This window comes from Benincasa hispida, chromosome 8, assembly GCF_027475165.1.
Source record: "Benincasa hispida cultivar pf3 chromosome 8, pf3_genome.v1.1, whole genome shotgun sequence".
In the NCBI taxonomy this organism is placed as follows: domain Eukaryota; kingdom Viridiplantae; phylum Streptophyta; class Magnoliopsida; order Cucurbitales; family Cucurbitaceae; genus Benincasa; species Benincasa hispida.
In genome coordinates, this window is record NC_143485.1 from 2,756,897 (window position 1) to 2,769,935 (window position 13,039).

Consider the following 13,039-nt stretch of genomic DNA (forward strand, 5'->3'; position numbering starts at 1 on the left):
ACTGTAGGGTGAATTGATGGCTCAACACGAAATGACACGAACAACTTGGGACGAACGGATGGTGTGGATGGTGTGGGGCGAATCGATGGTGATCGGTTGAGCAGATTCGGCCGACGACACGATAGGGCAAGCAAATCCGGTTGACAACAACGGGGAGAGAGATTGTGGTAGCCATGGCTGAAGAAGAAGAGATGAAGATGGAAGATTATGTATTATAAACCCCTATATGAAGATGAACTTTATTTTTTCCTTATTTTTTATACGTATTGTATATGTATTTTTTTTAGCTTTTATAGAAAATTTGATATATAGTGTGGTATATATATTCGTTTATTTGATATAAATAAGTGTTTTTTTTTATTTAAACTTCTTGTATTATGATATATATACTGTGGTGTAAATGAAAATTTATGAAGATTTTTATACTGTGATATATTTTATAAATTGGTTTATACTGTGATTTATGTCCAGCATTGAGTCAATCTCTAAATTATAAACGGTAGTATATTTCATATATTAGTTAGAATATTTTCAAATACCTAACAAAATGTTCTAAGGTATATTTAAAATAATCATGAATCCATCAAAATATTCTAAGGTATATTTAAAATAACCATTAATCCGTAAAAAATCAATAAATTGATATGTGAAAACCAACATAGAAAATAGAATTTCATTAAACGCATTTTTTTTTCAAATTGTAAAATAGAAAAAATTAAAATAAATACATTTTCTCTCTAATTGATAAATGAGAAAAACTAATTAAATGCATTTTCTTGTATTTTCTCTCTCCATCACTAAAGTAGCTTTGAAAATAGGAAAAATAATATATAAAATGAATATAAATAAATATAAAAAAGGGTAAAACTGTCCAAAAATAATACTAAAAGACCTTTTTGAAAAAAATCAAATTTAAAGACATTTATGAAAATATATGGCTAAAGATAGGCTTCTTATGTAAAAATCCCTACAAATATATCACAAATTTATCGAATACAAAATCAAAAAATGAAGATCTATTACACATGAATTTTGTAATTAACTTTATATGAATTTGTATCAGATATGAAATTTTCGATCTACCATTATATGGAAAAGAAACTATTTTACTTAGACAAAAGCTTCACAAAAAGTTTATAACATGTCAAAACAAATATAACTCAACTGACATATAGTATATGTTATTGACCTAGAAGTTTGATACATATATAAAAAAATTACTAACACCTTCAATTCATCAAATTGCTTTCTACATCTGAAAATTCCAAAAGGAAAATAAAATATGCACATAAACATTCACAATGCAGAACAAATGAGAACAAATTCAAACTATAATATTGGACAAATTTGGCTTAGGATAAGTACAAAATTCTTCTCCAACTAGAAGGGCTCTTAATATGGCCTCAAACAAACCTCTATAATGCACGATCAAATGGCCTCCATCAGGAACTTCATGATACTGAATCCATGGCAGCTTCCCAGAAACATATCTCTGAAGTTGAAATGGCACAACTCTGTCTTCATAACCCTGCCATATGTGCACTGAGCTTCCATTTTCAGGGAAAGGATTGCTTAGACTCATAGGATCAAACCCCCATTCTCCGAACGCTACCATAAAGTCACGACGAAGGGTGTCGAAAACGCCTCTTTCCCGTAGTTTATTCTATAACCGAAACAAATACTTCAATATACCAACTATTTTAATTAGCTTTTAACGGATTTTTGGGACACTGAGTTGAGTTATGAAGTATGGAGTTAGTGTTAGGAAATCTATGTTTTAGATGTAGAGTTGTAAGATGGAGTTCCTCGATAAACATACAAAATAAAGAAAGAGGGAAATACGGGGTTTTTCGATAAATGTGCAAACTTCAATAGTGTTTACTATTGAAGTTGAGTTGTTTAACACTAACGTATGAAGTTGGTGGGCCAAACACTCCCCTGTTGTGTTTAATGGAAACCAAGGAAAGAATATATAATTTCTATACACATATTTATTGGTTCTTGCATTACAGGTAAGATTACTCTATTGATCCAAATTATGGTATTTTAGCTATAGATGGAAAGCATGTGGCTGTAAAGTTTTCACTTTTCTAAAACTGAAAGTTCATGTCATTTTTGTTTCACACAAACAGATGTTACCTGTGTGAGCATTGGGAATCCTGGAATCGACTTCAAGATATCGATATCTCGATCACTGAAGAACATGGGATTTCGTTCCAGGACAGCAGTTGAGGGTATCCATTTATGAGTAATCCACCAAAATAACAATCCCGGGGCGTAGCGCGAAAACCGGAAAGCCCATTGCACAAGTTGTCTCCTGTAATCCTTGCTTACCAGACTATGAGGAAGGGAAGGCCACCAATAGTTAACAGTTGGGACAATCAGCGCTGCACCAGCTAGCCTGCAGGCAATTCTTTTAGAGTTTGAAATGACTGAAGCTGAAAAAGGAAAACATGAAAGATAGAATTTGAGTTTTGTGGCTTGCCTGTTTGGTATGTATTTAAGGCAACCCCAAATGCAATATGATCCCATTGAGACACCAATCACATAAAACTTGGAACCAATTTGCAAGTGATCAGCAAGTTCTTCAATGTCAAATGCTTCACTTTTTACTGTCAGGCTTGGATTTGGATCACTTTCTCCGTACCCGGGTCGATCGAATAGAATAAAATAGATCCCCAACTCATCTATTAGTTCCTGCAAAATAAAGCAGAGTGGAATTCACCTCATTTGACATAATATTGGAAATAGGAATTGACTCTCAAAAGCTTGAGGATTGAAAGTTAGGCCTCTAAAACTAAAAACTCTCCCATCTGATTTGGGTTTGCTTTAATTTAATATTATTTCTAAACCAACAAAAAAAATTTAGCTTGGTTTAGGATGTAAATATAGTTCCAAATCAATGATAAATGAGAAAGATGTTAAGTACATATATATAACAACATCTATATCAGTACGAGATCGTCAAAACTAAAACAATGCGAGTTTAGGCCTGAAACTTTTCAACATTTTTCCACCTTTAGCTTATAATGTCATTATGAAATTTTAAATAGTATATTAATGGGAAAATTGATTAAAAGACTCATTCTCAAGGTCCAAAATGATTTTGCCCTACTTTTTAAAACGTAAAAATTTTCACCTTTTGCTTATCTCATCATCAAACAATTTTATAAAATTACTCTTATTTCTTTTTTTTTTTTCCTTCTTCTAGTGTGACCAACTTTGACGAGACCATATATTAGCTCCGGTGAGTCCACACTAGCAACTCTGATCATCTTCTTCTTCTTAGTCCTTTATCCCGTGTGCATTACCGAACGGGACCAAATGCCAAATAGCGAGAGTGCAAGAGTGAGACCGTGAGAGAAAGGGAGAGAGGAGAGAGATCTATGAGAAGAAAGAGAGTGAGAGAGCTAGAGTGTAAGAGTGAGAGTAAGAGAGTGAGAGTACACGAGTAAGAGAGCGAGAAAGCTCATTCCGCGTGCACGAAGTTCCTTTTCGGTAATTTTACCCCAAATTTGACGTCAGCAAAGAGTTTAAAAAAATCTCACTCTCAGAAAGCGGAGAAAATCTCATTTTTCTCCTAAATTTGAATTATCCATCCAGCCAATCCCATAATAATCTATCCCACATTCCAGTTTAGAAGCAAGACATCATAGATCTTAATTATACAAGTTGAGATTCTACTTGAGGGTCAGAAACCATACCTGACTGGCTAGAACATTCATATCCTTGGAGCTTCCAAAACCATGGGAAACAATGATCCTGTAGATGGAATCATTTTTGCTCACTCCTCTCTCCCTGTAAGCCAAAAATCTTCCATCTCTGAGTTTGATTCTTGGAGAAGAAACAGATAAGCCCACTGATTCCACACTGTTCTGTGGAGAAGGCAACTGTGTGGCCTGAAAAACCAGTCCAAAAAGACCGACCACCGAAACAACCACCGCCATAAAAATCATCCTCGAAGAAGAGCAAAGCAGATCCTTTCGCCCCATAAGAGCCCAATTCCCAGAGCAGAAGCCTGCAAGGAAGAGGAACTATGGAAGATATTTGAACCATTAAAAATTTATAGCAGACAACTGTGTGTTATTTGTCTTCTTCATGTTTTACTGTCCATAAATCAAAGTCTTGAATCCACTTGGCAGTTTGACAAATAAATATTAAATCCTACAGCACAAGAACAAATTGATAGAACAGAATGAAGAGAGACTCAAGTTTTGATTAAGTGTAAGAATGGGATAATTGGATAGGAAGTGGAAGGGAGAAGTGATAACGTTGTATTATCATTTGTCCGAAGGAAAGAATGTTGTTAACAGGAGATTGTTTCCTGTTCAAAACAAAATGTATAAAGAGATGAACACGTAACAGAAATATATGGTAGTTTAATTAACTTGACTTTTCCCCTCTTTGGTTCATCGTTAGTACTTCTATCTTGTCCATACACTTGCGTCTACCAAAATTTCGCAACTTGATAACCTCACATTTACAATTTTTTAAACATTATTCTATAAAATGAATTACGTTTAAATTACACTTATTTTACTCTACTATTCTATTCCTAAAATAGCAAGTTCAGTCACCGATTCAGCCAAAATTTCCCAAAATCAAACATTGTTGGCTTATTGGCATTCTTAGCTTTATTCTCGATGCTACTACCCAACTGAGATTGATTTTTAACTATGATATGAAGACCTAGCAAATTTGTAGATTAAGAGCCTTCATCGAAGACCAATAGATAAAGGGAACTAGTCCCTCTACTCAAGGTTTGAACACAAACCTACAAGCAAGTTGATCAACCTTTTCTGAATGCTCAAGCATGCAACCCTAGATCAAGAATTGCAAAAGGTTGATGATGAATCTCCCTCATCAACATGGAGGAAAATTAACTCGTACAACCTAATGGTCAGACCTTATATAGCCTCTCAAAACCTTAATGTGTGCCACATCGTAAACCTTAGTAAAATAACTTAGTACTCTTATTTAATGTTTTAGAAATGATAAATTGAAAAATAAGAAAATTACATCAAAATTATTAAATAAATATAATTAATAATTTGATGCGATTCATATCACAAACCTAATACACAATTTTCCCTAAGATGACTATCAAACCTAATCTAATTGAATCGATAGAGATATATTTTACGGAAAAAGGTCACCATCAAAATTACTTCCAAAACGTGAGTGTCAAATCAAGTTAATTGTTGCCTAGTTTAAAATTGTGTAACCATTGTTAGAAAAGAAAAAAAGGACAATAAAGTTTGAGTAAAGAATAGAGAAGAAATGAGAATGGGAATGGAATCATGCAGAGCAAGATGCTCTGATGCCATTATTGTGGGACCAAATGACAGATCCATGCAAGTAATCAAAAGGGAATCTTAAGATATTCTCAGTTTTCTCATTCTTCCTACCTCTTCTCTACTAGAAGAATTGATTACACAACTCTCTCTATGATTCTAGAAGGAACAGAAACTCAGAATACCAATTCTAAGGACACAAGTTTAAGTTCAATCAATTGAAATAGAAGTCAATTATTGCTAAACAACATAAATAAAAGCTATAGATTTGATTTTGGATATGATCTATCACCTTAACAAAGCTGTTCTAAGCTGAGTCCAGCTACATAACACAAGCAGCAGCAGCAAAATGAATTGCCATTCAGCCAGAAGGATCAGTTCGTTCCCACTACTGAATGGAAATTTTTCGTGGATATAATGAAACTAATACAATACAACAGTACATTACACAATGGCAGCCTCACCCGATAAGGATGAACTTATCTGGCCAAAAGTGCCCTTATTATAGCCTCAAATTTTTCAGCATCATGAATCATTAGATGGCCACCGTCAGGAACTTCATGATACTGAATCCATGGAAGTTTCTCTGCTATAAAACGATTAAACTCATAAGCAACGACACGGTCTTCATAACCTTGCCAAAGATGAACAGAGCCACTGTTGTCAGGGAATGGATTGCTCACATCGGTGATGGGATCAAACTCCCATTTCTCTCCCAATATAGTCAGTATGTCTCGGTTAAGTGATTCATCTTCACCTTGTTGCGTCACTTTTTCCTAAATTTGGTTGCAAAAGAAGTATAACTGATTTGGCATATGAATTATGTCAAACATGTTAACTTGAAGCATAACTCTGTCAAAATGCTGTTGATATTCAAATGTATTAAAGATGTGAATTAGGTGAAATATATTCAAATTCGATAATAGAAGCAACGGACTGACCTATCTTTTTTCTTTTTTTTTTTCTTGGTCTAAATTTTAAATTTCCGGGACATATGTTTCATTGTCATGTGTATCACAATATGAAAAAGACTCGAAAGAAAGGCAATTACAGTACTACATGCCTACAACCAATATCATAAAGCACCAAGATATCAATTGATGAAACAAGCAAAGAGTTTGACCTCCGTTTAGAATGGTAGTTCTTTTACCTAATTAAAAAACTTCCCAAATTTATTATGATGTTTGTTTATATGGTCAAAAGTACATTTCAAAAATGTAAAATCACTAAAACACAAACACTTTAAGAATTATTTTGGGATAACTGTAAAGTATTGTGCTTTCAAAGAAAAACATTCTTGAAAGAAGCAAAATGTGGATCCACTAAATGCACCAATATTTTACTTATTTTACAATTATCAAATGACTTCTAAAACCAAACACCATAAAGTTATTTCATTGGCTAAACACGCTTTTGTCAATCTAAAGAGTTTCTAGAAAAAATAAGTCATAGATATTTTTCCAAATTGCCTCTAATGCTTAAAAGTCAAATAAAACTAGGAAAGTTGGATCAAGTGTGCCTCCATCATGCATCTAGAATCATATGCTAATCAATCATTGATTTATTATTATAGAAAAGAAAAGTACCGGGTTATGGTTTAAGCCTCCGGACAGTCTCTTTAATATCTCTGCATCTGAATCACAGAACATGCCATCAACCCCCAAGGTAGGGGACCATTTCTGTGTCTTCCACCAGTGGTATAACCAAGGTGTGTAATGTGCAATCTGAAATGTTTGTTGGTAAGATCGAGGAAGCTTCCTAAAAGCCCGTAGTGATAAAGCAGAAGGAACTGAAGGCCACCAGAAATTCCCAAAAGGAACCACTAGGGAAGCTCCTAAAAGTCTGCAAATAATGCTCCATTAAGAGTTGGTGAAAGTGTATAGAAAAAGCCAAAAAATTGAAAAGAAAAACAATTGATCGCAGTGAAATGAAGAAAAAAACACCTGTGTGGAATGAATTTTAGACAGCTCCAAATACCGCATGCTCCCATTGAACATCCAATTACATAAAATTTTGTGCCAAGGTGCAATTTGTCAGCTAATTCTTGAATGTCAAATGCTTCAGACTTCACCGAACGTGCTGGATATGGGTCACTCTCTCCATAACCAGCTCTGTCATATAACACTATACATATCTTGAGCTCATCTATAAATTCCTGAAAATAAAAAATATGAATATATGATTGAATGATAAGACAGAAGCAAAGGGATTCTCACTTCAATTGATCAGCGAGGTAGAGGACCTTGTAAAATAAATATGGAAAGAAAATGTGATAAGGCTAGAATCAAATTACAAGAGTCAAAGATATATTATCACCTAAAACAAAAAAGATGCACTATATTTTCACTTAAATCGTTACCTTCAATTTAACAGTCCAAATAATGTCAGTCACACACTATGATTTGAGGAAAGTATCAAATTACATTAGGTTTAAGGTAAAAACTTTCTCAAACAAAGTGCAATTACCAAAATCTAATTTATTCATTCATGCTCATCACTCATCACCAATGTGAGGAGCTTAGAAACAAATCTTTCAACCTTGACCATTCCAAGGACAACAAGTTTAAGAAATTCTGGAATTTAAATGCATTTTTATAACTGCAAAAAATCTTAAACACTGCTCAGATGGAGACATTTATGACTAAGCAAAGAATAACGATCTCATACTTGGGAGGCAGGTAAGAACATATCTTTGGAGCTATTGTAGCCATGACACATAATGATTTTGTATTGTGCCTCTTCCTTGGGAACTCCAAATTCTCTGTAGGCCAAATGCCTCCCATCATTAAGCTTTATTCTAGGTGAAGTCACTGGAGGGCCATTTTCTGATCCACATATCTTTGGAGGTGAAGGTTTCAGTGCTTGATAAACCCATCCAAGAAGACACACTGCAAATGCTACTGCTATTGGTGTAATCATTGCCTGGAAAAGCAAAAGGTTCATTACAAGCCATGTAATTGAGAAATAAAAAGATCAGACTTTGTACAGGTTATTACAGAAAGTTCATTAGTAGCCATGTAGGTGATCAATTATCTACCGCAAATATTTCAGGACAATGCAATTTTGGAAGAAGAGAAACTCCTCAGTAGGTCTAAGAACTAATCAATGTTCTTTATAATTTATAAAGAAAAATCTGTATTGGATTTGTGTTACTGTATCATCTTTCACAATCCTAACCTAAGAGAAAAAAGAGATATCTACTTGAACAGAACGATTGCACTACAATATGCTTGCTAAGTAGTATACAGTGAATTTGAGCGGTACAGATTAGCTACTAATAAATGGACCAATGATGTATTCTCTGAACCACATGGAGAAGGAATTTCACCAATTTTATGCAACACAAATAACCCTCGTGGCTTTATCTAATTGATTTAGCTCTGAATGACAACAGATAGAAAGTGCAAGTGAAATTCAACCATTAAAGTGACTTTCTAAATAAGAGAGTCCAAAATACAAAATATTATCGAGCATATACTGCATTATATCTCCAATAATCACAAATAAATACTGCTTCAAACTAATAATAGCCATCACTTTAATGCCTCCATTAAACCGACCCTCCAATTTCTTACGATGGTTTTAATTTTTCCTAAGTAAAATAATTGAATTCTAAGCCAAATTCTAAAACAAAAAAAAGTTTGTAAGAACTACTTTTTGTTTTAGTTTTCAAAACATAACTTAGTTTTTTAGAACATTGGCAGAAAGTAGATAACAAAGCAAAGAAACCTAGAGGTAAAGGGGTGTTTATAGGCTTAATTTTCAAATATCAAAAAATATATATATATATATATATATATATTACCAAATGGGGCTAACGTTTTAGTTAAAACCAGATCTTATATTATCTTTAATGATCAATAAGCCTAATACATAGATCAATTATTGCAATGCAGACAAAACGATGATATAAGATTCGAACTCAAATGCCGAATCTAATTATCACTTATTCTTGTACTGAACCCTATTTTCATCCACATATCTGCCGAATCGGGTGATGGAAAACGAACACATGGAAGATAAGGGTGTGTTCGGATAGTAATATGAAAAACAAAAATTTGAAAACAAAAGATTCATAGAATCTGTGTGTATTTGGTAACAGATTAAGATTCCACATCCCAATTTAATCCATGGTTCAAAATTTGTTTGGTAATATATTAATAAACTATAAAGATACTTGTAATCATCAACTAATTATTAGCTTGAATATCAACTATTGTTAAATAATTTGAGAACACGTTCAATGTTATAAATTTTGTATAATTATTATTTCACAGTATCATATAATTTACAATATATTACATCATACATATTTTAATTTAACAAAAATGAAATGTATATATTAAATTTCAAAACTCAAAATGCATATACTGAAAAACATCCCAATGTTATTTTGAAAAATACCACTATTTTGGATCACAGAAATCCATAAACAGTTTCCGAAAAAATCTCAGATTGCCCTAATTCTCTGAAAGAAACATAACAGTTTGGCTCAACAACAGAATAGGACATCACATGAACAAACTTCACAGCCAGAAAGGGACAAAAAACCCGAGAAGATCCAAACGAAGATGAATTCATGTACCAAGGTTTCCGATCACTGCCTGAACTTCCGCCTCAAGTGTAGCAGGGGTACTCCTTCACTTCGAGAGCAACGTAAAACGCTACAGAGTGGAACAAAAACACGTAATCAGTGGGAAAATCGGGGACGCATTTCCAAAAAAATCATGTATTTCTCTTAAGCAACAATGATCAAGAACAGTATTTCAGAACATTAAGTAAGAAAGATGAAGAAGAATCAGAAGTGGAGTGAGATCGACGGTTGACATGATTTTGCACAATTTAGACATGACCCGACTCTATAGACGTAGCTTCTTTAAGTCCAACGAAGGTTTAAACGATATTTTTTTAAGAAGAGAAACCATATATCCACGTGTATGACCATTTTTTTCCCAAAGGTAATATAATTAAAGCGTGGGGTGAGGGAATCGAATCTCTAATCTTGAGGTCGATAGTACAAACACTATATCCTATGCTCATGTTGACTGTAGGACCAAATTCAACCTTAAAGAAAATGAATCATTAAAAAAAGAAGAAACAAAACATAAAAAATAAAAAAATAAAAAAGATATCTTTATTTATTTATTTATTATTTATTATTATTATTTAAGTAGGTATTTTCTTTTCTTATCTTGTAGGTCGTCTTCCTTCTCCGAAATTATAAATTTAGTGTCGAAGGCATGTGAAGGTCAGGTGAGTCTTCCTACTGGAATTCTGCCATCAACAGTTGGCGTCGTCTGTGGAGAAGAAGTTTACGACCTTAGCAAACTTTAAAAAAAAAATACTAAAGGTTACAATGGGATGGACAAACACACTGGAGGCGAATCGAATAAAGAACAATATCCCGGGAGAGTAGCAGGATGATTAATAAAAAAATACATTTGCCCTACGCCCACCTCGACCTCGGTCACTTAAAAAAAAGGTGGAGGTGAAGTTTGTGGCTTTAGAGGCAAAGGTGGAAACCTTGGCTCAAATCGCGAAACTCTTGGAGACGCAAAAAAATCACCATAGTATTATAAGCGTGGGTCGGCCTCATCCCTCAAGGAAAGAGGCAAAGCTGAAATTTAAAAGGTTGCATGAAGCATAAAGAGTGGATCAAGATTTGGCTCAAATTTCGAAAATTCCAAAAAAGCAAGATCTACCCAAAAAAAAGGACTTGAGAAGTTCAGTCAAAGTTGTCCACATTTCACTATAGAAAATTTAACACTCATAGTTGAAAACCATGTAAGAGGCAACATCAAGATAGAGATAAATCGAGACGACAAAAACGAAAAATAGAGGCCGAGGTGAACTCGGGCCAAGCGAGGCTGAGGCCGAGGTTAGACTGAAGAATTAAGTGTGAAGACTCCGACCAAGGATACGTTAGAAACTAATCTACTGAGATTGATTTAGGAAAAACAATGATTACGAAAAGAGACTGAGGTCGCCCCTCTTTCTTTTTTGATTAGAGACTAACTAACATAATTCTCGCAAAAATAAAGGATTAGATAGATAAAAAGTGACTAACAGAGACCTTTAAAATTGAGATAGAGCGTAATGAGAGGTCTACGCCCGATTGGCATGACTTGGCCTTGGGCACAGAGGCTGAGGTTGACCTCGTGGCGAAGGAGCCCCTTTATCCTACAATAACATGATTTGAAGCTCTTTACAAATAAAAATATATATAAAAAATATTTTTGACTCGGTTTGAGCCCACTTTCACACAAAGATGAAATTAGAAATATGCTTATGCATAAACCCAAAAAAAAAAAAAAAAATCAACGTGGTCTTGAGGAGAAATTGAAGTAAGAGGCGAAAAGGGATCTCGGTGCCCGAGTAGTGTGCCACCTCAAGAATTTGAGGTCGAGACTGACCTTCTGGTGCTAAGGCACTTTACCCTTGGACAGTTTAATCTTGGCCCGATAAAGTGTTTTCTTAAAATAATAATGATAATAATAATAATAATAATAATAATAATAATAATAATAATAATAACAAATGAGGTTGGAATATTGAAGCAAAGACATAAATAAAAATTCAAATTCACCAATAAAGGTTGGCCCGATGACACTTATAAAAGACAAAGAAGAGTGCAAGGAGAAGTTCACGCCCGAGTAGTATGGCATGGCCTCCGAGATCGACCTTGTGGTATTGAAGCTCTTTTGCCCTATGATAACTTAAAGGGTTTGAAATCACACCCCCTCCTAGATTACCTTTTTAGCCTAGAAGAAGATGTGAAGACATTAAATACCAACCCTTTTTGCAATAGTTACTGTCCGCATGAACTTGCTTAACTTGATATTCAATATATTCTATTTATTCTAACAATAATATGATTTAACAACCCAAGCTCACATAAATATTAATATATATTAAAGTTATACAACCATATCTACTTGTACCCCACACTATATGAATTATCTTCTAGGTCCCATAATCAACTATATATACAGACATAAATCTAATGTTCTAGAACTATATGGAAAGTCCAATGCAGTGGCAGACCTTGTCTTCAAGTGGCACCCGAAATACTTTCTTCAAGTGGCACCCTAAATACTTTTGCTACCTAGGGGCGTGGGAGGGGAACAAAATGAAAAGAATGAGTTGGGAAGCCCAATGAGTGGTATTTTATTACAAACGTAGTGTTTTATTTTGAAAACTATTATAGAAATCATTTAATCAATATCAAATATTTACAAAAGCTCAAATAATTAAATGAATCTCAAATTGTAAACATAGTCAGAAAACGTTTGAAACATATACGAATCAGTGAAAAGGCATGATCATAAATTTTCTCAAACTGTTGGGATTGATGCCCTAAATCTCGTAGGGTCTTAGAGTTTGTAAATGTTTTGACCAAACTCATTGTTTCTTTAATAAAATATATGATATTTTCTTCCATATTTTAGTTGCATTAACCATAAACCAATAAACTAACATCCAAGGTTATCTTGTAGCTTAAACATGTATGTAGAGACATACGAGTGGATCATGTTTAAGTGATAATCTAAATGGTCTGTAGTAGATGGATAAGGTTGGGTACCTTATCCCGGTGACACTAAGAGTATGACCCACTTTGTAGGTGTTACAATTGTTGTAAAGTGCTACAAATGATCTGATCCTTATCACTCATGTATAGACATGTGAGTGGGGATATTCTATACATAAGAGTTTATATAAGACCGGACCACGAAATGTTTAGTCTC

The 13,039-nt window shown here is 34.0% G+C and overlaps 2 protein-coding genes across 6 annotated transcripts; both read right to left on the bottom strand.

Moving 5' to 3' along the window:
- Window positions 1–1,156: 1,156 nt before the first annotated feature.
- LOC120083151 (uncharacterized) lies at window positions 1,157–5,295 on the bottom strand. Its single transcript, XM_039038752.2, has 4 exons — window positions 3,705–5,295; window positions 2,486–2,697; window positions 2,140–2,401; window positions 1,157–1,663 (listed from the first exon to the last, which is right to left on the bottom strand). The coding sequence occupies exons 1-4, from the start codon at window positions 3,990–3,992 to the stop codon at window positions 1,325–1,327; spliced, it is 1,101 nt and encodes a 366-aa protein (XP_038894680.1). The 5' UTR covers window positions 3,993–5,295; the 3' UTR covers window positions 1,157–1,324.
- A 249-nt stretch (window positions 5,296–5,544) lies between these two features.
- Window positions 5,545–10,193, bottom strand: LOC120083152 (uncharacterized). 5 transcript variants are annotated; one of them, XM_090316382.1, is made up of 6 exons: window positions 10,122–10,193; window positions 9,880–9,958; window positions 7,962–8,216; window positions 7,238–7,449; window positions 6,881–7,136; window positions 5,545–6,070 (listed from the first exon to the last, which is right to left on the bottom strand). In XM_090316382.1, exons 3-6 carry the CDS (start codon window positions 8,211–8,213, stop codon window positions 5,774–5,776), a joined length of 1,017 nt encoding a protein of 338 aa, XP_090172508.1. In that variant the 5' UTR covers window positions 8,214–8,216; window positions 9,880–9,958; window positions 10,122–10,193; the 3' UTR covers window positions 5,545–5,773. The 5 variants fall into 5 exon arrangements, with proteins under 5 accessions (XP_090172508.1, XP_038894682.1, XP_038894681.1 ...); XM_039038754.2 differs by having other exon boundaries at window positions 10,115–10,193; XM_039038753.2 differs by having other exon boundaries at window positions 10,068–10,156.
- Window positions 10,194–13,039: the final 2,846 nt, after the last annotated feature.

What these genes read in the sequence shown, in the direction of transcription:
- LOC120083151 (XM_039038752.2), bottom strand. Translation starts at nt 3,992, where the DNA reads ATGGGGCGAAAGGATCTGCTTTGCTCTTCTTCGAGGATGATTTTTATG. An exon ending in TGAATGTTCTAGCCAGTCAG is followed by an intron (nt 2,698 to 3,704) that starts GTATGGTTTCTG and finishes TTTATTTTGCAG; the next exon opens with GAACTAATAGATGAGTTGGG. An exon ending in GATTCCCAATGCTCACACAG is followed by an intron (nt 1,664 to 2,139) that starts GTAACATCTGTT and finishes TTTCGGTTATAG; the next exon opens with AATAAACTACGGGAAAGAGG.
- LOC120083152 (XM_090316380.1), bottom strand. Translation starts at nt 9,875, where the DNA reads ATGAATTCATCTTCGTTTGGATCTTCTCGGGTTTTTTGTCCCTTTCTG. An exon ending in TGGCTGTGAAGTTTGTTCAT is followed by an intron (nt 8,217 to 9,809) that starts GTGATGTCCTAT and finishes TTGCTTTTCCAG; the next exon opens with GCAATGATTACACCAATAGC. An exon ending in CTAAAATTCATTCCACACAG is followed by an intron (nt 7,137 to 7,237) that starts GTGTTTTTTTCT and finishes CATTATTTGCAG; the next exon opens with ACTTTTAGGAGCTTCCCTAG.